Source organism: Amphibalanus amphitrite, unplaced genomic scaffold, assembly GCF_019059575.1.
Source record: "Amphibalanus amphitrite isolate SeventyFive unplaced genomic scaffold, NRLGWU_Aamphi_draft 000373F_arrow, whole genome shotgun sequence".
NCBI classification, from domain to species: domain Eukaryota; kingdom Metazoa; phylum Arthropoda; class Thecostraca; order Balanomorpha; family Balanidae; genus Amphibalanus; species Amphibalanus amphitrite.
Genome location: NW_024881867.1, coordinates 355,704 through 378,065, shown reverse-complemented (window position 1 = coordinate 378,065; position 22,362 = coordinate 355,704). Strand labels below are relative to the sequence as shown.

The window sequence follows — 22,362 nt, the reverse complement described above, 5'->3', positions numbered from 1 at the left end:
CCCCCCACCGCGCGGAGGATGGCCGGGAGGCCCACCGCCTGCCGGGTTAAGCTTTGGGTATGTTTTTATGAAAAGTTCTGAAAATTGGCTCAAATCATGAAGACTTGCTTCAAAGTCCTCCAGCGCGCGTATATGAACAGAGTTTGACATTGTTTTTAGACGTAAAGGTTTCAGACGTAAAACTTATTACCAAATGCTTTTAGGTCCATTGTATGAATTTGGCTGTTTTTGGCTGCCCTTGTTGCGTAGACCGGTCAGCCCATTTGGGCCCCAGATGGGTCCTTTATAGCTGAGGGAGAGCATTGCCCAGTGTTCCCACATGCAGCCAACATACAAGATACTGGGCCAGACCAATTTGATCATTACTAATCTGAAAGAGTATCAAACGCCGTCAGAGACCCATGTAGGCTAACCGTGTCGATAATTCGTGAATTCTTGTCTTCGGAAGCCGAATAATAATTGCGGTGTTCGTAATGCGGCTGTTTCCTGAAGTGCCCTAGATTCAATATTTACAACGATACAGGCATAAATGTTTTGCATTATACGTATATTTCTATTGCAAAGGACAGTCGCGTTGAACAAAGATCTCCGTCAACATTAATAAGCTTCAACGCTTATCAGTGTTCGGAGGACGGGGATCCATCTCAGCCGAGAGGCGCGGCGGACGGCCTCAGGCGGCCGGAGGTCGGGACCTCTCACTGAGGGGGTACAGGACGAACACAGGTACACGGCACTTCACCGACCGGTGAGCCGGGCGCGGTCAGAGTCTGACGGACCGGACACCCTCGGTCCGGTGACTGCCGTCTCCCTGCCGCCCCAGGGCGAGGGGGCACCGCCACCGCCGGATACCAGCGGCGCGGTCAGAGCTCGGTATGGCGGGTCGGGGACTAGCCGTAGTGCCTTCTGCCGTAGCCGTATCCGCCGCCGCGGCCACGACCGTAGTATCCTCCGCGGCCGAACCCGCGGGACCCGCCGTAGTAGCCGCCGCGGGAGCCGCCGTAGTAGCCGCCGCCCCTGCGGCCGAACCCGAACCCGGCGGCGACGCCGACCAGAACCACCAGGAGCAGAAGCTGCGGGCGGAGACAGGCGGAGCGTCAGCCTGGGTGGGGTTGCGCCCTGCGGGCGGGGACAGGTGGAGGGTCAGTCTGAGAGGGGCTGCGGGTGGAGACAGGTGGAGGGTCAGTCTGAGAGGGGCTGCGGGCGGGGAGAGGTGGAAGGTTAGTCCGAGAGGGGCTGTCGACAGGGACAGGTGATGGACTGAGGACTGAGGAGCGGTGCAGGGGTGAGTTCAGTGGAGGCTGTCGACAAGCGGTAGGGCTGTGACCCTGCACGGGTGTCAGGCCGTAGAAAGGGACAGCGCAGGGGTCAGTCTGAGAGGAGGCTGTGAACAGCGGCAGGCGAGGACTATCGACAGGGGTTGAGGAGCAGTGCAGGTGTCAGTCCTGTGGGGACAGAGGAGAGGTCTTTCCGCTAGGGCTGTGGACTCCGGACAGGGACAGCGCAGCTGAGGGGTCAATAGGGTAGGACTGTGGACAGGTGTCTGAATGAAGGAGCATTGTCGCCACAAAACGCATCACAGTATGAGCGTTACTCCTTATGCTCATAAATTCCTGTGTTCGAACTTTCTTTACTTTAATTCCTTTTTAGAAGAGTTAGACATTTTGTTTTTCTCACAGACAATGACAATACGAAAGCAGTGTAAATAAGACCAGACGTTTCGACAACAAAGTGCCTTCGTCAGTGGAAAACAAGATATAGGCTTTACATCGATAAAATGGAAATAAAGATATAGGCGTTACATCGATAAAATATAGAAGACCGATATATTTTATCGATGTAAAGCCTATATCTTGTTTTCCACTGACGAAGGCACTTTGTTGTCGAAACGTCTGGTCTTATTTACACTGTTTTTGTATTGTCATTGTCTGTGAGAAAAACATTTAATTCCTGAGTTATACCTAGTCGAAAAATGAACATTTCCTTCCAATTCACATTTGCATGCACTGCTACCAAAGTAAGACCGAAAAGCAATGCAAAAAGTCTTTAAAAATCAGACTTATACAGCTTTCGAAATGACTTTGGATTTTTAGCTAGCGTTATCTGAGCCCCCTCTGGCCGCCCGTCACTTACCACCAGCTTGAAGTTCATGTTGTCGGTGTGGGTAGGCGGACTGTGAGTGTTGTGCTCGGCTGCTGTACCTGTTCTGCCTGTGCCCGGTCGGCGGAGGGGTTTTATACTCTGAACCGCACCGCCCTCGCGCCGTGCGTGGTTCCCCGCCGGTGCCCCGTCAGCCACCGGCCGGCGTCATCGGCCAGTTAATCGCGATGACGCCGCACAGGGGCGCCAGACTGCGGTGGGAGCTCTGGATGGACGCGCAGTGACCGGCGCTTCGTCCGTGTTGGGCGAGGTCACGGCCTGGGTGACTGATGTTCGTTCGATAGACAGGGACATTGGTGTCACTGCTGATGCGGCGTCTAAGTCCGACCTTTGCAGCCTCCGTTCCTTATTGCGTCATTAGAAGCACGTCTGCTGAAAAGCGATGAAGGTGACTCAGAGGTCGGTCTTTGGCGGAAGACGATTGAAGAAGAGAAGACGCTCATGTCCCAAACGAAAGCTCCTGTGGTATTTGGCCCAGGTGCTGCCATCTTACATGATTATGTGACTTTTTGGGCGACGGTGGAGGCGATCGTTTGAAGGTCAAGTTTAGTCAGCATTCTTTTGAGTTGATTTGTTTGAATGCTCTACAGAATATTATGCATTTAACTACGTAAAATGTGAATCAAATACGTGAACAGCGAAGTGGAACCTCTTGTGATTTTTTTTTTGGTGTGTAGCGTGTGTGGCCTACCATTTTCGAATTTGATTTCGATTCCAACTTTCGATTCAAACATCGATTTGTGATCATTATACCTTATTCATGTACTTTATGAACATCCATATAGCTGTTGCGATGGGTTCGGTATGACATTTTACGGGTAGAACGCACGTTTGCTGCCGAAAAGTTTTCCTTCGCCGCCGATTTTCGCTTTAGATCAAATCGTCTATCTTCCATGATCTGAAGTAGTCATGGAGTTTTTTTTTTTTGTCGTGTCGGCCAGCCGTGGGATCCTCTCCCACTGGGGGATGGACTTCCCATGTTCTGACTATGGGGTGACTCACCGTCACTGTCATCTGACGTAGCCCGTTTGGATGCCGCCCCCTACATGCCACCTGGCACTGGGGGCATTCTCCGGTCAGTGCTCGACGGCATGCTATTCAGCAGCGTGGTCACTCGTGCCCAGTGCAGTGTGGGTCGTGTCTCTCAGAGATCGACCAGGGACAACTCTCTGCAGTATTCCCCACTTTAAACCTCGTCAGGAAGCTCGTCCCCAGTACAATGCAGCGTAATGCTGACTGATTTTGTGTTGCATCACACCGTCTCCCTGGCCAAGCTGAGTTGCTAGGGGTGAGCTGTTCTAACTTGCTATCCGCTGCCGTTATTAGACTGTCGCACATTTCTCATAGGGCTGGGATAGATGAAGAATAACGGCATCGACTCGTTCGAACTGACACGTGAGGTTTATAAGATTGATTTTTTTTTTCTGCTTGAAAAAAAAATCACAATGCATTTTATATTCAACAGTTATATAATAGTAGATGACGTGACCGATGCTTCGATACGTTTTCCCGTTTCACCGTCCTACGTCGGTCTTGCATCCGTACTTTTTTACGTATTCGATCAAGTTTGACGCCAGACATGTGGTAACGCTTCGCTTACATAAGTTGTTCGTTTCACGTCTGAAAATGATATTTGACAACAATGGTTACTACCATGTCCGCGTGTGTTATGTGCTTACGCTGACCTTGATGAACTATTATCGGATAAAGCCCGATGTCATCCGCCAACACATGCAGCATAACACGATGTCATGTCTAATTGCTAAAAAGGAACATCGGAACATAATTTCGTCACTGTAGCTTCTCAGAAAATTGTTCGTTTTTGTGCTAACCCGTCTGCAGAAGACGCAGGAAGCTTGTTAACTGCCCCATTACTTTCTCAATCGTGAGCTCATGTCCTGCTCTTCCTTGTAGCTTCTTCAAACAGCGAACGTGAGTTCCACCACTATAGATCACCACATACCCTCGGCAATGGTGGTCCGTGGCTCGACACATTTTGTGAGCTCGGAACGAAAATCAGGGCGTTAATGGACGGACTCGCTGAGTTGAATGCGATAAGTTATAAATGCGTGGAAGGCGGATGTTTGGTACTTCATCCGTTTTAAATGTCACTGAAGTTTGTCTCATTTACCTGTAGTTTTTTTCGCCTGTTTATGGATATATGAAATTGTGAATATATGACGTACATATCTTACGCACACTCACTATGCACAGTATGCAGTCATGAAAAAAGTGCTGGCCAGCGGTGCAGTGTTTTTCCGCTGGCATTTCCAGCGTGGATGACTGGTCCTGCTCACTCTGAACTACGTTCTAATGTGGCTGCTCTAATCCGCCGAGACTTGGGCTTTCCGAACCTGAAATCGATCTTTGTGAATCAAATAAAATGAGTGGTCTCGTCCAATGGCGTGTCCCGGGACGGTGGCTGAAACCGGTCCCAGCGGGCGCACGAAGCCACCGCGGAAACGTGCGCTGTGCTCGGTGCAAGTGTGCAGTGTGCACTGGGACGAACGACGGACGAGGTGCCGGCAGCGTGCGCCGCTCAAGGCCCGACACGCAGCCCGGTAATGGTTACTGTCAGTGCGCAGGTGCCTGTTGGGGCTGGTCTGGAGAAAAAGTCATGAACAATGAACATGACGCGTACGTCGTACATGCGCATTGCGCAACACTCACTTGTACTTCAGTTTGCTCCTCGGTTTTCTCTTGAGGTGCGCGCAGTGGTAAACGCTGCTGCATGTCTTTTTCTTTTTTATAATTGAGTGGTTATCATAACTAGCAAGAGATGGATACAAGACACTCTGATCATCACTACTATCGCACTGAACAGTGAACTTGTGTTTTAGAGTTTCACACATGTCGCTAATACTCGTACATTTAACGCGCAGAACGGGGACAAGTCTCAGAAATCTGTCACATGAAGTGACACATGCCATCTGAATCTTCCAGCCAAAGTGAACATACTACACCAGCCAGTTTCCTGGAAACCAGAAGGGATGTGCTCCCTCGACCGGTATAAATCTCCAGTCGAGCTGCTAGTCTAGCTGCACCGCTCTATCGGGTGATCAACCGGGTGTCGGCCCGCTATAGCGAATATTTTGTAACAATGCAGCATGGAGCATTTTCACCGCGAGATATGTTTATTTTTGTGAGACAATGCAGATAAGGTTGCGCCATAGACAATACTGCCTCTAGCCCAATGAATGATGGGCTTTTATTGTGGAATCGAAGACACGCCTCTGTCAGGATCATGTCATGTATGGCAATGACATTACCAGAACTGTGGACTTCTGGCTGGCCTCGCCCTTCTTTTAAAGTCATAAACAATGAAGCAATATTAGGGCAGTCTTCATAGCAGGATTAGTTCTATTCTTTCCATGACCTCAAACTCATTGTACTCTGAAGGCCATTGAATGTTGGGTGCATCGGACATATTTGACGAGCTCGTCAGGGAAAGGAGCGACGATGCCGGGCCCCTCGTGTTTTTCTGAGCCCTAATCGCTACGACGCAATAAAATGTCGCGACGGCACATTAGACAGATATTTGGCAATGTAATTAAACATTTTGTCACCTGCCATGGTCGTTGGCTAGTTCGGTTTCTTCGTAAAGCTGTAAACCAATGACTGTCTCGTACCGCTGGCCACGACGTTAGCTCGCGGAAATCTCCGGGAAGCCAATCTTTATCGAATTTGTCTTGATTGCAGATAAAAGCAATTAAACAAAATACCTGTTTGGTGTTCGGCAAAAGTCAGGCAACAAATGTTACCCGGCATATGTAGGCCATGTTGTAATACAGGGTGACACAAAAAAAACGGTCATCACCAAAATTCGAATAACTTCGGAAGTTTTATTCAGATCATCACCAAACTTCGGCCACTTTAGGTCACACCTATGTAGCAGACATCCACCAAGTTTCAAGTCTTCACTACGAATACTTTTAGTACAGTGTGTGTTTTACGGACGCTCCACAATGTGCTCCAGGTGAGCGCCCCGGCGCTGCAGGGCGTAGGCACACCTGCATCCGGCGGGCAAAGTTGTCGATAACCCGATAAGAATAACGTTTCAGGGGTAGCACAGAATAACGTTTCAGGGGTAGCACACCCCCTGAGCACTGTCTCCAGAGGCCATTGCACTCTGTAAAGTGCACAGCCATCGGGTTATCGACAACTTTGCCCGCCGGATGCAAGTGTGCCTACGCCCTGCAGCGCCGTGGCGCTCACCTGGAGCACATTGTGGAGCGTCAGTAAAACACACACTGTACTAAAAGTATTCGTAGTGAAGACTTGAAACTTAGTGGATGTATGCTGCATAGGTGTGACCTAAAGTGGCCGAAGTTTGGTGATGATCTGAATAAAACTTCCGAAGTTATTCGAAATTAGGTGATGACCGTTTTTTTTGTGTCACCCGATATTAGGGCAAAGGAGTGGCCGCTCACCTGAGTCGAATGGGACGGTAGCGATATAAATAGAACCATGGTCAGTTTGAAGGGATTAAACGCCACTTGCAACTTCTCGCCATGTGACCTGGAAGTGGGGCTTCCGCTCTCGACTTTGGTGCTGCGCTGCTCGGGCTATGCAATAAATAACTACGTTGAACGAACCAGCGATCGCCAGCAACGGAATCACATCAGCTACTTGTAGCATAGTCTCTTACTTTGCACGATCGCCAGCGGCCGCATGTATCTCGTGTATCTCGTGACTGAAGCTTTCTGGCGGTCTCGGTTGGAAGGGTGAAACTGGCCACAATACTCCGGGATTTCCTTGAAGCTCCTGCCTGGTTTTTGCTTTGCGGAGATGTTGACGTTACTTGGTTGGCTTGCCTGCAGTCACAAGCTTCTTTTAACTGCCTTTCACATTTAAGGTAAATTTTATCGCCTGTAGAACGCAAAATGTTGCAGAATATTTTCCTCACTGCTTCATTTGACAAATATTATTTTATCTGAGTTACAAAAATAATTGGATTTGACGCCATTGCTGGTTTTATTGCGCTTTAACCCGCGCCCTGATGGGGGGGGCCATTTTGGCCCCCCCCCCTAAGGTTTTTCTTAAATAGCGAGAAAACGGCGGCGCTGCGCGCCGCCAAATTTTGGGTACCTTACCGGGCATCAATTTGACACATTCACACAAAATTTCAAGTCACAGGTCACCTCAGGTCAGGAGTTATTGAGGTCAAACTGAGGTCATGTTCGAGTAAAAATGAGCAAAAAACATGACATCTTGAAACGCTCACCAATTCTACAGTTAACAAGCAATTTTAAAGTTCTTTATGTGGTTGTATAGAGAAAAGACGGCGCTACAAAACTGCTATCTCGGATTTTCGAAATTTTGGGATTTTGACCCCAAAAAATCAAAAAAATTGATTTTTTGAGCAAAACTCAAAAAAATTCCAAATTTTTTTCGAATTTCGAAAAACCGGAATATATGTAATAGTCCCTGCGCTCTTCGATACACATACCAAATTTTAGATCGATACCTCTTTTTTTGGCCAAGTTATAGCGAAAAAACTGTTAAAAATTGATAACGTCAAATTTTTTAACTCAATTTTTAGCAATTCTAGACCTTGTAGCGCAAAACGGAGACCACCATTGAACTCCCCGTGACGAGCTGCATCGAATCGATACCCATTTTATGCAAAAATATCAACTTTGAAATTTGACCTAATTTGACCTGACCTTGACCTGACCTTGACCTGACCTTGACCAAAACGTGACCTAAGCTGGCCCTAAAGTCTGTCTGACCCACATAATCGCATTTGTCATGTAAAATGGACCATAAAACATGTATCACACGACACTTTCATATTGTGACCCCCCAGTGACCTGACCTCTGTGACCTGACCTGGTATCAGTAACCTCAAATAGCAAAGTATGTGTTTGAAGAACATTTCCCCATCGATGATTTTCAATGAAATGCATTTTACTCGATTTTACAACGCATTTCTTGAAATGCCTGTAAACGGTGAAAATTCGACCTTTGACCTGACCTGTGACGTCATCGGTTTGACCGAGGTCAATGAAATTGGGTCACAAGGTAGTTCCCCGTTGGGGCTATCCAACACCGTTTACCGCTTGTCGCTATGTTGCGTGGTTCTCGAGATCTGAGGGGGGGGGCCAAAATGGCCCCCCCCCCCCATCAGACCGCGTTGCTCGGCAGACCCCATCTGGGCGCGGGTTAATGGACGCCGGCATTAGAAAGGCGGAAATGATGCTTATGCAATATGCATCGTTAGTCGACTGATATAATTGCCCTACTGTTCACTGCTCGTCCTACCGTAATGTTTTTGTGTCCAACAGTTACGCTGTAAAATGACCGATGTTCCTTGTGTGATCACTGACCGATGCTTCGTGCGTGTTCTCTTATCGTTGTTCTGTCTGTGTTCTTACTGGCCGCTGATCTGCGTTCTGTTTTACCGCTGACCGGCGGTGCTCCGTGGTGTGCTCGCTGACCGGTGTTCCCTTTGTTCCCCGGCCGGCGCACCGTGTCCTGTATGACCGCTGACCGATATTCCGTGCGTGTTCACTGACACGCCCTGTGTAGTGCATATGACCACTGACCGCCGCCCTCCCTGTGTGTTTCAGGTTCCTCAGTTTCTGCTGGACCAGTATCACGCGGCGGGCCGGCCGCTGCGCATCCTCTGCACCCAGCCGCGGCGTATATCGGCGCTCACCGTGGCGGAGCGGGTGGCCGCCGAGAGGGACGAGACCGTGGGACAGACGGTCGGGTACCAGATCCGGCTGGAGAGCAGGTGCGGCGCCGGTCGCCGCCAGATGAACGGAGTGGGGGGAGGGGTGTGGGGACTGCGGGACAGAGCGGGGGCTAAGGGTGGCGGTGCGTAGTTTTATGGATTTGGTTAGAATGTTTGGACGGATTGACAGAGCGGGAGCACACGCTAGGCAGGAGTTGTTGCGCAGAATCCGACTCCTACCGTGTGATCAAGCAATGCCGGGTAATGAGAGAATCAGGATGCCAACTTAGTGTGACAATCAGAGCCGGACACGGTGGGTCCTACTCCAGTGACTTCAGCTGGCTGGGGCTACTTCCGACTAATCACCAGGAGTCCAGCGCTCTACAAACAGAGCTGCGGGACTGACAATTAGTGTGATGGTAGTACTGATATGTTTTATTCGGCCATTGTCGTGCAAAAGAAAGACCAGTAGATAGATCCAAGAGGTAGATAGATTGAAGGCCGCTGATATGTGCATACACGCGCCTTCTTTTCCTTTTATTGTATGCCGTATTCCGTGCCTGACTCTCACGTATTTGCCGTATTACATAAGTGTGTGACTGGTGCGTGGTATCCTTGGTCAGGGTATCGCCCAAGACACTGCTGACTTTCTGCACAAGCGGGGTGCTGCTGCGGACCCTGATGGGCGGCGACGGCGCCCTGGCCACGGTCACTCACGGTAAAACCACTGACTCACCGTGACTCCGCCCGCGCGCACCCTGAGTCAGGCCGGCCACACCGCGTGGGCGCGACTCGCCAGACTCGGTCTCCACCGGAGCGGCTGCAGCCTCGTCTGTGGTCGCTCCGAGCCGGCCAGAGACGCTAATCCGAGTCTCCGCGGGGATGTGGCTGATTTGATGATCTGGGAATGCGGTTTTATCAAGGTTACGTACTGCAAACTGGTAGGAACAATCAGTGATTGACTGGGGACGCCCGGCGCATGCTGGATCTCCTGCTAATCCGGGTGGTTTTGTGACAGTTCTGCCCAATTCATTACTCAGGGCCTGCGTACGCACTATGGCCGTGAGACGTGTCTTTGAACCTGCGTAGGAAGCTCACTAGAAGCTGCAGTGTCCGTTAGGAGTACAACCTATGACTAATTGCCTTTGTCTCTGTGAGTTCAGTGTGTGTGACTGCCTGTATGTCTACCCTCAGTGATCGTGGACGAAATTCACGAGCGGGACCGGTTCGCCGACTTCCTGATGGCAGTGCTCAGGGACAGCATCTCCAAGTACCGCAACCTCAAGATCATCCTCATGTCGGCCACCATGGACACCCAGCTGTTCGTCAAGTACTTCCACGTCTGCCCGGTCGTCAAAAGTAGGCGCACCCGTCAGATAGAATCTGTCGGCTAATGATATATGTGCCGGCTCGTTAGTTGCTCATTCTAGGTCCGCCTGCCTGTCCGTCCAGCTACTATGTTAGAATGTGGTTGCTCACTTAGATATGCTGTTCGTTATGCGGCATATGAAGGGAGTTCAGCGCTGAAGTTCATGGGAAGTTCTTCCCGTCTGCAGGCTTTTCCTATCAGCATTGCTGAGTCGGCTGTTACATAATGGGCTTAATGCATTGTGTTTGATGATAGATCAACCTTCGAATGTTGTGTTTCCGTCTACTACGTATGCTTTTCTGGTTACCGACTACTGGCTACTATCGATAGATTGAGTCGATTACGTAACACCTTTACGATGCTAATAATGCCGCAGTTTCTATGTTTAGTTACATACATCCGCTCAGAGTATTAAGTTACGACTGTCGATAAGTGCCTTACGGTAGGTTATCTGAAAAGCTTTTAGGTTGAGTTGAAAGTACTGACGTAGTGGCTGAAAGTAACTACATTTCCTCTGCATATCCCGGCGCTCTGCTCACGCTTCCCTGCCGCCGTCACTCCCGCAGTCCCGGGCAAGATGTACGAGGTGAAGGAGTACTTCCTGGAGGACGTGCTGCGGGAGACGAAGTTCACCTCGCCGGAGATGGAGCGAGCCAAGGCGGAGCTGCGCAAACGGCAGGCGCTCAGCTCGTGGACCGAGCACGCGGCCGACCGGCCGCTGGCGGGCGCGGCGGCCGCCATCGAGAGGCCGCACATCCCGGCGCCCATCCTGGGACAGCAGACTGAAGTGAGGGGGTAACTCATACTGGGGCAGCAGACTGAGGAAGGGGGGGGGGTACCAGTATGGGTGAGGTGGTTCCCACCTCACCCATACTGGGACAGCAGGGTGAGGTGGGAACCATACTGGGACAGCAGGGTGAGGTAATTGGACACACCCATGCTGGGACAGCAGACGGAGGTCGAACCATACTGGGACAGCAGACCGAGGTGGGACACCGGCAGAGAGGGATTGGTGGAATGTGGTTAGAGGGCGCTGGTGAATGTGCCGAACGGACAGGGTTAGACCAGGAAGCAGTTGCATAACAGAGAGACTATGTGTGGTATGTCATCCATCACGGAGCACCAGGTGTAGTTATGTGCGTAGATGATATTCCGTCAAATTTTCGGTGGTGATAAGACGTCTTGGCAGTCACTATGCGGGGGCCCCGATATGCTGCTTGTACATTGTGCAAGACTGTTACATGTGTAAAATTATGTTATAACCTGACATGTAATTGTGACCTGATCTGACCTCCCCTCCCCAGCCGACCCCCGACCGCACGGAGCTGGAGCCCTGGCTGTCTGTAACGTGACCTGACCTGACTTGACCTGACCTATCCCCAGCCGACCCCCGACCGTACAGAGCTGGAGCCGTGGCTGGTGGAACTGATGGACCGATGTATCAGTACCGCCTGGCTGGCCGCCTCCGAGGAGTCGTTCACTCAGCTCCTGCACCTCATCATGACAGAGAACGTCTCCGTCGACTACCAGGTGAGCGCGTCTCCTTAGACATTCAGATGAGCGGAGAACATGCAAAGAAAAGTGTCGTCTTGGATCGCTACTTTTTGTGTTGAGGTGTTAAAGCCTGCAAAAGCCTGTAATCATAGGTTAGAGTAGCTTGAAAGTTGAATGCAACGGCGTATACAGGGTGATTTTTTTTACTTGTTAAAAAGTAATGAGGTCTAGTGGCATTAAAATATAAATATATATTGCAAAATTATATACCAGGATGACAAGCATTCTGGGACATTTTGATTTCATGCAGACACGATGTGAAGGAACGTCCATCGTGTATTTTACTTGCGCTTGAAGTTGCCCCCTCTCTCACCGACACGAATCAGCCCGCCTGAGCACGTGTTGAACAGCACCGTGGACTCCTAGACCCTTTAGGCGGACTGAAAAGGCTCCTATCACCCATTTTTAGCTCTGCCAGATATTTCCAATGTTTTCTTGTTATATCTGCCATTGCTGGGTCCAAAAACTAGAAGTCTATGAAGGGCAGGTCGAGGATTTCGACACTGGCGGCCCTGGTGGTGTCTGATTCGCTGTTTTTCTTTCTCCCTAAAGACTGATTCTTCAGAGGCTGCACATACGCCAGATGGACCGTTTGAAGGTTATTTATGACTACAAGCTTGTTCGTGCATTATTTAACGTCTTTCTGGGATATCTCCTCGATGATCGCATGCTTCGAACTGCCTCAATGCTTCAAAATTATCGTTTTGTGTCGTTCCTTACTGAACGGCGGTTGACCATGCGTGCCCGATTGGTGGGACATTTTCAGGCACCATTGGGGCCGAGGCCTTCGGTTAAAAGGGACAAATCATGACACCATACAAAATGTCCCAGATTTATCTATCACGTGCATTGCTTTTTTGCACGCGATTTTTCGATTTAGGGACCACCATTGACATTTACTTTTTAACAGTTAAAAAAAATCACCCTGTATAGTGCATATTTTAAGTTTTATTTCCGTGCTTTTCGTAATTTTCGTTTCGCATTTAAATGTGTTCAGTTGCTTATGCATCAATCATCAGCAATTACTGTTTCCTAGAATGACTTCCCCGCTTTATATGCCAGCATTCACTAATGTCTGCGACCCCGCTGCTGGTGGCACCTGTCCCTGAGCTTCTGGCTCCGAACTGACCCCGCCCTCAATTTGTCTACCAGCACTCTGAGACGTGTCGGCGACGCCGCTGATGGTGGCCCCTCTGTCCCTGAGCCCCTAGTTCAGAACTGACCCCTTCTCCACCTGTCAGCACCCGGAGACCTCAGCCACCCCGCTGATGGTGGCCGATGGTGGCCCTGTTACTCAGTCCCTGGTGGCTCACAAGGTGTATTCTCTGACCCGAACTGACCCCGCCCTTTGTCTGTCAGCACTCGGAGACGTCAGCGACGCCGCTGATGGTGGCCGCCGGCCGGGGCAACCTGAACGCCGTGGAGCAGCTGCTCAGTCTGGGTGCCAGCACGTCCATCCACGCCAGTAACGGGTGGACGGCGCGCGACTGGGCGCAGCGCACTCAGCAGACCGAGGCCGTCGAGCTCATCGACGCCTACGGGTGAGGCGGGGAGGGGCAGAGGGGAGAGAGTCGAGAGGAGGGAGAAGCGGGCGGAGTGGGGAACCGAGAGGTGGGGTTCAGGGACTGTTTGGTGAGATTCGTGCCCATGCAGCTCGTGTCGGTAATGTCAGTGAACTGAGTACAGACAGCGTACTAGGGATACTACGGGTTCCCCTCATTAACCTATCTCTGACCCTTCCTCGGCCTCCCCGCATACAGCCCTTCCCCTGCCGCCGCCCAGGAGGCGGTGGACGCTCAACTCTCTGGCATTCTTCTCCCTCCCCTCCACCACAGGCCGTCCCCCGCCGCCGCCCAGGAGGCGGTGGACGCCCGGCTGTCTGACACTCCCCCCCCCCCGCAGGCCGTCCCCCGCGGCCGCCCAGGAGGCGGTGGACGCGCAGCTGTCGGAGGAGGACCGCCAGCTACTGCAGTGCTACCAGCTCAGCCACGACGACGAGCGGGTGGACGTGGACCTGGTGGTGGCGCTGCTCAAACACGTCCTCACCGGAGAGCAGCCCGGTGAGTCAGAGTCCACAGAGTCTCGCAGTCTGACACAGAGTCACACAGTCACACACAGAGACTCACAGATGGCGCTGTTGAAACACGTTCTCATGGGAGACCAGCCCGGTGAGTAGAGTCCACACAGAGTCACACAGTCTCACACAGGCAGGCGCGGCTGCTCAAACACGTCCTGACTGGAGAGCAGTCAAGTTTTACTTTTGCCAAATTGTCAGGGAACTCAGATTTGTTTTTCAATAGAAAAACACAATTCTAAAGAATAGTGTTTTAACTATTGACAACAAACCTTCGGTTACAAAGAACGGTTTCGGTGCACTTATAATTGCGATGATCGCCATCTACCGTTCGCTCGCCCTCTTTTTTTCTAGTCCCCTTCCGTCCCCACTGTTGACACCCACCGCGCTGTGTCCGTTCCTCAGGCAGCGTGCTGGTGTTCCTGCCCGGCTACGACGACCTGGTCAAGGTGCGCGAGGTGCTGTCCGAGTCGCGCTGGTTCACCGAGCCTCCCGGGCAACACGCGCTGTTCGTCCTCCACTCGAACATGCAGAGCGGCGACCAGCGGCGCGTGTTCCGGCCCGTGCCGGCCGGCACCCGCAAGGTGGTGCTGTCGACCAACATCGCCGAGACGAGCGTCACCATCCAGGACATCGTGTTTGTCATCGATACCGGCAAGGTCAAGGAGGTGCGTTTTGTGCCAGCTGGTGAGATCGTCTATGTTCGTGCGGAGTCTGGACCAGTTTGGGTCTGCAAAGGATTTGTGTTTAGAGTGCGATATGTGGTTAGCAATGTGTTATAGCTGTCCGACAAACTGGTATCCGGTCCCATTGGTACTGCCCTTTACTAACAGCCTCTCTCCGTGCGTCGCCCTCCCGCAGAAGTCGTTCGACTCCATCACGGGCGTGTCTCAGCTGCGGCCCACCTGGGTGAGCCGGGCCTCTGCGCTGCAGCGGCGTGGCCGCGCCGGCCGCTGCCAGCCGGGCGTCTGCTACCATCTGTTCAGTCGCAGCCGGTTCCAGGCGCTGCAGCCCTACCAGACCCCGGAGATCCTGCGCACGCCGCTGCAGGAGCTCTGCCTGCACAGCAAGATGCTGTCGCCGCCCAACACACCCATCGCCGACTTCCTGGCCAAGACGCCCGACCCGCCGCCGTTCATGGTGACGCGCGCCGCCGTCCAGCTGCTGAAGACGATCGACGCGCTGGACCCGTGGGAGGACGTCACCGAGCTGGGCCACCACCTGCTGGACCTGCCGGTCGAGCCGCGACTCGGCAAGGCCGTCCTCTACTCGATCGTGCTCAAGTGTCTGGACCCGGTGCTGACGATCGTCTGCTGCCTGGCGCACCGGGACCCGTTCGTGCTGCCCGCCATACCGGCGCAGAAGCGCGCGGCCGCCGCCGCACGTAAAAAGCTGGCAGCCAACACGTACAGCGACCACATGACGCTACTGAGGGCCTTCCAGGTATGTGGGGGGGGGGGGGGGGTGACTGACTCACGGGAGGGGCGATGGCACCCCGTCGGCTAAACTGTCGTTGCTCAGAGCCAACATCGTGCTGTTATTGAGTCTCCGGTGAATCAATGTTGTCATATGACTGCGACGTTTTGCGTAGTACGCCGCTTCATCATTATCTGCATTGCGTAATTCCCTGTTATTGTTTTAGTAAATTATTTCTTAGTTTTTTTTCCTTGCCGCGCAATGTGGTATCACGTTTTTTTTTGTAGGTACCTACTTTCCTGATTGCTTATGTAAGTTCGCTAAGCTAATCGAGGGGCTCCCCTCTGTGCTGCAGGCGTGGCAGAAGGCCCGTAACGAGGGCTGGGAGCGCTCGTTTTGCGAGAAGAACTTTGTCAGCAGCGCCACGATGGAGACGGTGGTGGGGATGCGGACTCAGCTGCTGGGACAGCTGCGCGCCTCGGGATTCGTGCGGGCCCGAGGTGCGGGGGATATCAGGTGAGGCGGAGACGGAGGCGGGGACGGATTCAGGGACTGAACGCTGACGGTAGCAGAAGGAATAGGCGTAACGGCTAAATTTTGTTAATGCAGCTTTTGATGAAGGTGATTTGTGTCTATTAGCGGCGATGACGAATTTAGTCAGGATGCGTTGGTCTCGAACATTTTCTCGTGAAAAGTTAGCTCTATTAGACCTTACTCGACTGCTGTGACCCGTGCCTTTCGTTCCAACTGGCTATTTGGTACCTCCGTTCGTCAGGGACTCTGTTCAGACTCCGTTCCGCTTTTTTATACCCTACTCGGCCGCTGTTATGACCCGTGTGTCTCGTTCCACCTGACCACATTCGTTACCTCCGTCCGCCAGGGACCTGAACTCGAACTCTGAGATTTGGGCGGTGGTGAAGGCGGCACTGTGCGCCGGCTGCTACCCCAACCTGATCAGGGTGGATCGCGAGCAGGTCCAGCTGAGGACGCAGTAAGTGACGCGAGAAACGGCTGGTGTGCTATGGGCTTTTATTCAGGTGGGGCTGGCACAACAGAGTGTGTTATAAAGAATGGCCACTGCGTGCTTTTTCAGTAGTGTTGTATTTTTTTGCGTAATGTGCCATTTTTGCCTTCCGACAGTTTGTACTACCATCTGTAACAAGATCAAAACACTAGATTCATTCCTGTTTTCACGTCCCGTCTCTAACTCAATTCCCGCCCTTCCCCCAGGCGAGAGAGCCGAGTCCGTCTGCACCCGTCCTCGACGCTGGCCGACGCGCCCAAGTCTGCGCGCACGACGGCGGCGCAGGCGCACCGCTCGGCGATCGAGTCGCTGCCGGCCGACTGGCTCATGTTCGAGGAGCTGTCGCGCTCGGGCCGCGTGGCGCACGTGCGCTGCTGCACGCTGGTCAGCCCGATCACCGTGGCTCTGATGGCCGGCCCGGCGCGACTGCCCCTGGACGCCGTGTCGGAGGCCGACGCCGGTAGGTCCGGGTGAGAGGGAGATTTAGAGACGAGAGGTCGCATGGGCGATGTTTTGGGTTGTTGTGTGTCTCAGCTTTCTGAGGTTTTTCGGTGCTTGATTACGGAGCGAGCGAAGCGAGCGTAGTCTTTCCTTAGATTAACGGAAATTTCTGAGTATGAGCGGCCGGCCGGCCATGCGACCGCTTTTGCGAGGCTTATATCTCAGCAACCATTTGACCGATTTACACGCGGTAATTTTTGTAGGGTAGCTTCATTCCTTCTACCAAGTATTGTACTATTCCCGATGCATGTGGGTGACCCTTATGCACGTGCCACGTGCAAAATGAAGAGGTGTCACTTTTGAAATAGTTGCAATATCTCGGTAAGTACTTGGCCGATTGCGCTAAAAGCTGACATGTAGGCAGGCACCCACTAGGCAATGCATATCCATGTGCCAGAGTTGGGGTGCTGCACGCGCGCACGTGCAGGGGTCGTTTCCAGATCTCGAGAACGGCTGGACCGATGGCGCTCAAATTTGGTACACGGTTAGGGACCAGTTAGTAGGGTGCCGTGCACAAGTCAGTTGGGACCCATTTTGCACGTGGGCACGTCGTGCAGGGTGCCGCTTCCAGATCTCGAGAACGGCTGGGCCGATTGTGCTCAAATTTGGCACATCGCTAGAGACCGGTTAGTAGGGTGCCGTGCACAAGTCAGTTTAAGGTACCCCTCGCAATTTCGCACGTGCAAGGCCCACCCTCTCGCTCGCTCCGTTAATCGACCCAAAAGGCGTTATACTGGTGATATTGTTATTTGTTGGTTGAATATTTGTGATGATAAAGTGGATGTCTTGGTATCATTATAGTGCAGGTACGGATATGTAATTTTGAAGATTCTAGTAGTGTAATATCTCGTGATCTTGCCATCCTGTGCCCGTCAGAGGTATGCCCGTCCCTTACCTTACCTCCCCGTGTATGCTGTCTGCAGTATTACAGGGTATGCGCGGCGACAGCTACATGGAGGCCGACTCAGACTCGGAGGTCGAGGAGCGCTCCGAGGGACAGAAGACCATGCTCAAACTGGACGAATGGGTCGGATTCAGAGTGGACACGGACGCGGCCCACCTGGCGCTCCAGCTGCGACAAAAGTGGCACGCACTCTTCATTCGGCGCATGCGCGCGCCGGGCAAAACATGGTCACAGGTGAGTCGGCTGGGGTGGCCGGCAGCGCCGCGATATTGTTCCTTAGTCTAACATGAAGTGTCCACGTATACAATTATGTGGTGTGTACACGTACAGATGTCGATGAGGAGATGCGTCAGTGTGACCCTACGTCGTCCTGTCTGTCTCACCAGGTAGACCACGTGATCCGCACGCTGATCCTGACCCCCTCCCGCGTGTCACCAGGTAGATGATCACGTGATCCGCACCCTGACCGCCGTGGGCTGACAGCTGTTCCCTCCGTCCCGTCAGGTGGATGACCACGTGATCCGCACGCTGATCGCCGTGCTGACCACGGAGGAGCAGGCGCTGGGGCTGCAGCAGCCGCCGGGCATCGGCCAGCGGCCGCGGCCCGTCATCAGTGACGTGTTCAGCGGCGGCGGGCCGCGCGAGCCGCCGCCGCCGGCGGCTCAGCAGCAGGGTCCGCCGGGTCCCCAGCAGCAGCAGCAGCAGCAGCAGCCGAGGGTCTCGCCGGACCAGGCAGCGCCCGCACGTGGTCAGTGAGGGCAGTTTCGGGTAGTGTGAGCTGTATAGAGGAATAGAAAGACAATTGACGTCCGTTTGTATACAATTTAAAGGTACGAGTTGAAGTTTAGAAACATGTTTTTCCTCAATAATTTGTTGTGCCTCTACCTTCGAAATGAATCTTGCTCTCGTCCTACCATCTCATTTTCGCTGAGGTACCTGATCTTTTGTTCCGTATTCTTGTCCAGCATCCCTCATGACCTCTGTCCTGTCCTGCATCCTCCTCGTCCTCTCGCCCTTCGCCTGGCCGGCCGCTCAGAATCCCGTCCCAAGTCGGGAGACCGCGGTGGTGGCGGCGGCAGCAGTGCTGTCAGTACCGGTAGCAGTGGCGGCGCTGGTGGCGGGGGAGCTGGCGGTGCGGGTTCTGCCAACCCCTCCGCCCACCACTCGCCGACCCCGAGACACCCAGATGCCGGTCAGTTCCTCTTTCCTTCCCTTGTGTCCTCCGATGTCCTTCGTCAGATATATGCTTCATTTATGAATCCAAAGAAAATCTAAATATAGAATTGAAGCCGAAGGATAGAATTAAAGCATTAGAGCTTCGGTATATAATACATACAACCGGTATCGCGCACTCCAATCGTGCTCACTGCTCACCGGTGCTTGATTTGCAGTAGTTGGTATATTTTGTTTATGGGTGATGCATCAGATATTCATATCTCTCAGACAGACACCGGTATGTCTCCCTATTCCTCCTCAAACACCAACTCCACCCCCGCCGCCGTTCAGGTCAGCACGGCGCGGCCAACAACGGACGGTACTTTATCATCAAGGCGAACAGCACCCGGGCCGTGGACGCCTCGGTCACCAAGTGTGTGTGGGCGTTCACACCCAACACGGAGCGAAAATTGCTGCACAACTTCAAGGTGAGCTCCCTTCCCTACCGGCGGGACGGGGCAGGGAAGGGAGTGGGCGGTTTGGGTTGTGTTTTTGGATGCTTGTTTTGTTTTAGAAGAAACACAGGTGTAATTAGTGGAAAGGTATGATTTCGTATCAGTTCATGCTCATGTTTGTCGGTAAAATTGTTTGATGGTTTGGGCACGAGGCCGGACACATCTGTAAGTTATTCGTTTATACATAATAAGTGATAAATGATAACTGAATAAATATATGACTCATCGGGACACCTGCATCACGACATTTATAGTTTTGTCGTGTGGCTTGTAACTATATCCTGTTCATGTCATGCCTACATAATCCGTTTCTGATAACCCTATCCATGGAAGGAGTGTGCTCGCCGCCACCTGTCCGGGACCTGACCGTTCTGTTCGTTCCGCAGGAGGGGCGCACCGTGTACCTCGTGTTCAGCGCCCAGGGCTCGGGCCACTTCCAGGGCTACGCCAAGTTCTTGGGTCAGGCCTCGTCGGAGCGGTGTCCCGACCTGCAGGGACCTAACCTCGGACAGTCGTACAAGGTACGGCAGGCGGCGCCACCTAGCGCACCTTGTTGTGCACTGAGGCGGGTTTGTACGGTGTTTGGCTTTGAGCGAGACTTTGATTTTGAATCATTTCTCGACAAGTCGTCCTACGCAAAATATGGCAAGGAACATACTTTTGGTGAACTTCTTGTTCTACAAAACTTCTTGTTCTTGTTCTTGTTCTCGCAAAACTTCTTGTGAATATTTGTTCTTGTTGTAAGAGTTTGTTTCTGAGGACCTTTTTTGATATTCGTATGCAACAATGATCCAAATACCGACTCTAGCTGGCGGTCGGTATTTGACTCGTATTCCGTTTTTCAGATCGAGTGGGTGAAGCGGGCCAACATCCCGTTCCAGGCCACCCGTCACCTCATCAACCCATACAACGAGCACCGGCGCGTGCAGACGAGCCGGGACGGCCAGGAGGTGCAGCCGCAGGTGGGCTCGGCGCTGTGCCGCCTCTGGGACCGGCCCGAGAATCGTGCCGGACCGCCCGGCGGCCCCGGCGGGGGCACCCACCTGCCCTACGGCCTGGAGCAGCCCGACGACCCGCCGCCGGGCGTGGGCGCCGGTCTGGGGCCGCAGCCGTTTCACCAGCCGCCGCCGGGGCCGCAGGGGCCGCCGGGCGGCGGCGGCCAGGCGGCCGCGGCACCCGGCCCGCCCCCGCCGCCCCAGGGGTTCGCCGGGCGGCCGATCCGGGGCAAAACGTACCCGCCGCCGCCGCAGCAGGGCAGGGGCTTCTACAGGGGCCAGGGGTTCCGGCAGTGAGGGGCCGGATGCAAGGGTGGTGTGTGAGGGGCCGGTACCTACCAGGGGACGGCCTCCAACGCCCGAGATCCCCGGCCAGTAGGTCAGCTAATGCTCTGTGGGGCGATGTGTTTTCACTGGCGGCGACTGCCACTGCCTGTCAATGTGAACAAAGCTATTCGACGTAAGAGGCTATGGCCGACGGACGGAGATAGGTATACTGCAGCTGAGCGGCTACTGCCTTTTGCTATATGTAGAGATTGGCCTCCTTGGGTTCGGCTTACCCATCGCATTATCTAATTGGCTATATCAACCGGAGTGTGTTTTATTGGCCGGCGTTTGTGCCGATTCGTCTGAATGTAGTTCAGACGAGTCAGTGTGCCGGCCCGATAAAGTCGTACGAGTACTTGCCGCGGTCAGCGCGGGGTTCATCTGTGCTCCCCGGCTGGCCGTGCACCAACTCAGGGTCGGTGAGATGGGACGGGAAGGATGTGTGGTTCTCTGCGCTGATCACAGGCGGGGTGTGTGTCATCCTGCACCGGCTGAACCGTCAATCGCTGTCGATCTCGAGGTTCGGACTAGTGTTGGGCCGGGAGAGGTGCGGCTGTTGTAGGCCGGCTGAGCCAACAGCGGCTGCCGATCTCGAGGCCTGGACGAACGACGGGCCGGAGAGATGCGCTCAGTGGTAGGCCGGGTGGTGTGGCGACAATCAGTGCCCGGCGGGTTCAAATGTCAGGTCACGGATGGCTCGGGGCCCCAGCCGGGTCTGTGGCCTGGGGTGCGATGGAGGAGCTTCTTCGAGGAGCTGCTATTGCGTTTGTGCCGGTCGGTATTAGGGCCTGAGGCCCGAAGTAAGAAACATAATCAGGCGATGGAGCCAGGAGCTGGCCTATTTGAGGGGAAGATAGTGCTGGTATGGGTTTGAAAGGCGATGCAGGGTGTTCGTGTAGAGCGATTAGTTTGTTTTCTCATTGCCATTAATGCACGTGTGATTTGTGAATCTAGTTTGTTGCCCCAGCTTTCTAATGTGCGTTGTTTCCTATTGCTCTTTGAGTGGTGATTTGTACAGATGGTTTAGTGGACAAAGTGCCGGGGATCCGTCCCGCTCGTGTGCGGGCCCCGCTTAGTGCTGTGAAGGGGCCGACTCTGCGGTGACTGCCCCTCGGCTGTGGTCCTCCCCGGCTGTTTCCGCGGCGCGGGGCCGGGTGAAGTGGAGCGCGCCGGCTCGGCTCGGTTTAATTCACCGCGCGGGGTCCGTGTCAGAGCGAGGGACCGTCGGCACACACCCGGCGGAGCTGCTCCTCCCGTTCTGCCGTTCAGAGTTGGATAGTTGGCATTGGCTGTTTAATACACCTGTTGCTGTGTTCTTCGTGTTTGGCCCGGTTTGCTACTGTGTTATAGTATGAAATATGAATGCAATTACATCGAAACAAATTAATGTTTCATAGGGATATTGAAAAAAGCGTAGCTTTGACCCATCTTATCTGAAATGATTCACGCTGAATAAATTGCCAAGCCAACGCACACCCAATGGGTAAGAGTCGCCTGGGCTGTTCGGGGAACTTCAATGAAGCAACTGCATCCAACACCAAACTCGGCACAGTGCCACGGATGCCACGGAAACTGGCTCTCTTATTAGCAACAGGAGTTCGAACAAAAGTCAACCGCCATTGAGACTGACTGCATAGCAATATGCAGCTAGTCACGTATTCATTAGCAGTCTGTATTTGTTTTTCAGGTGTT

At 53.2% G+C, this 22,362-nt stretch overlaps 2 protein-coding genes and 1 long non-coding RNA gene across 3 annotated transcripts; 2 read left to right on the top strand and 1 right to left on the bottom strand.

Moving 5' to 3' along the window:
- Nucleotides 1–530: 530 nt before the first annotated feature.
- LOC122389822 lies at nucleotides 531–2,241 on the bottom strand. Its single transcript, XR_006258031.1, has 2 exons — nucleotides 2,131–2,241; nucleotides 531–1,070 (listed from the first exon to the last, which is right to left on the bottom strand). It is a non-coding gene; the product is annotated as an uncharacterized LOC122389822 (long non-coding RNA).
- A 709-nt stretch (nucleotides 2,242–2,950) lies between these two features.
- Nucleotides 2,951–11,557, top strand: LOC122389803 (3'-5' RNA helicase YTHDC2-like). The gene is made up of 6 exons (XM_043382206.1): nucleotides 2,951–2,959; nucleotides 8,730–8,896; nucleotides 9,460–9,554; nucleotides 10,031–10,195; nucleotides 10,772–10,992; nucleotides 11,510–11,557. The coding sequence occupies exons 1-6, from the start codon at nucleotides 2,951–2,953 to the stop codon at nucleotides 11,555–11,557; spliced, it is 705 nt and encodes a 234-aa protein (XP_043238141.1).
- Nucleotides 11,558–13,121: 1,564 nt separating this feature from the next.
- LOC122389802 (3'-5' RNA helicase YTHDC2-like) lies at nucleotides 13,122–21,985 on the top strand. Its single transcript, XM_043382205.1, has 12 exons — nucleotides 13,122–13,300; nucleotides 13,662–13,819; nucleotides 14,239–14,501; nucleotides 14,695–15,276; nucleotides 15,605–15,765; nucleotides 16,130–16,240; nucleotides 16,480–16,733; nucleotides 17,698–17,912; nucleotides 18,183–18,426; nucleotides 19,185–19,321; nucleotides 19,735–19,869; nucleotides 20,194–21,985. The coding sequence occupies exons 1-12, from the start codon at nucleotides 13,146–13,148 to the stop codon at nucleotides 20,638–20,640; spliced, it is 2,862 nt and encodes a 953-aa protein (XP_043238140.1). The 5' UTR covers nucleotides 13,122–13,145; the 3' UTR covers nucleotides 20,641–21,985.
- The last annotated feature ends 377 nt before the right edge of the window (nucleotides 21,986–22,362 follow it).

Bases quoted from the DNA above. Each gene is read 5' to 3' on its own strand.
- LOC122389802 (XM_043382205.1), top strand. From the start codon at position 13,146: ATGGTGGCCGCCGGCCGGGGCAACCTGAACGCCGTGGAGCAGCTGCTC. The intron at 16,734-17,697 runs GTAGGTCCGGGT...TGCTGTCTGCAG, and splicing joins CGTGTCGGAGGCCGACGCCG to TATTACAGGGTATGCGCGGC. The intron at 19,322-19,734 runs GTGAGCTCCCTT...TTCGTTCCGCAG, and splicing joins AATTGCTGCACAACTTCAAG to GAGGGGCGCACCGTGTACCT.
- LOC122389803 (XM_043382206.1), top strand. The intron at 8,897-9,459 runs GTGCGGCGCCGG...ATCCTTGGTCAG, and splicing joins CAGATCCGGCTGGAGAGCAG to GGTATCGCCCAAGACACTGC. The intron at 10,993-11,509 runs GTGAGGGGGTAA...TCCCCTCCCCAG, and splicing joins TCCTGGGACAGCAGACTGAA to CCGACCCCCGACCGCACGGA.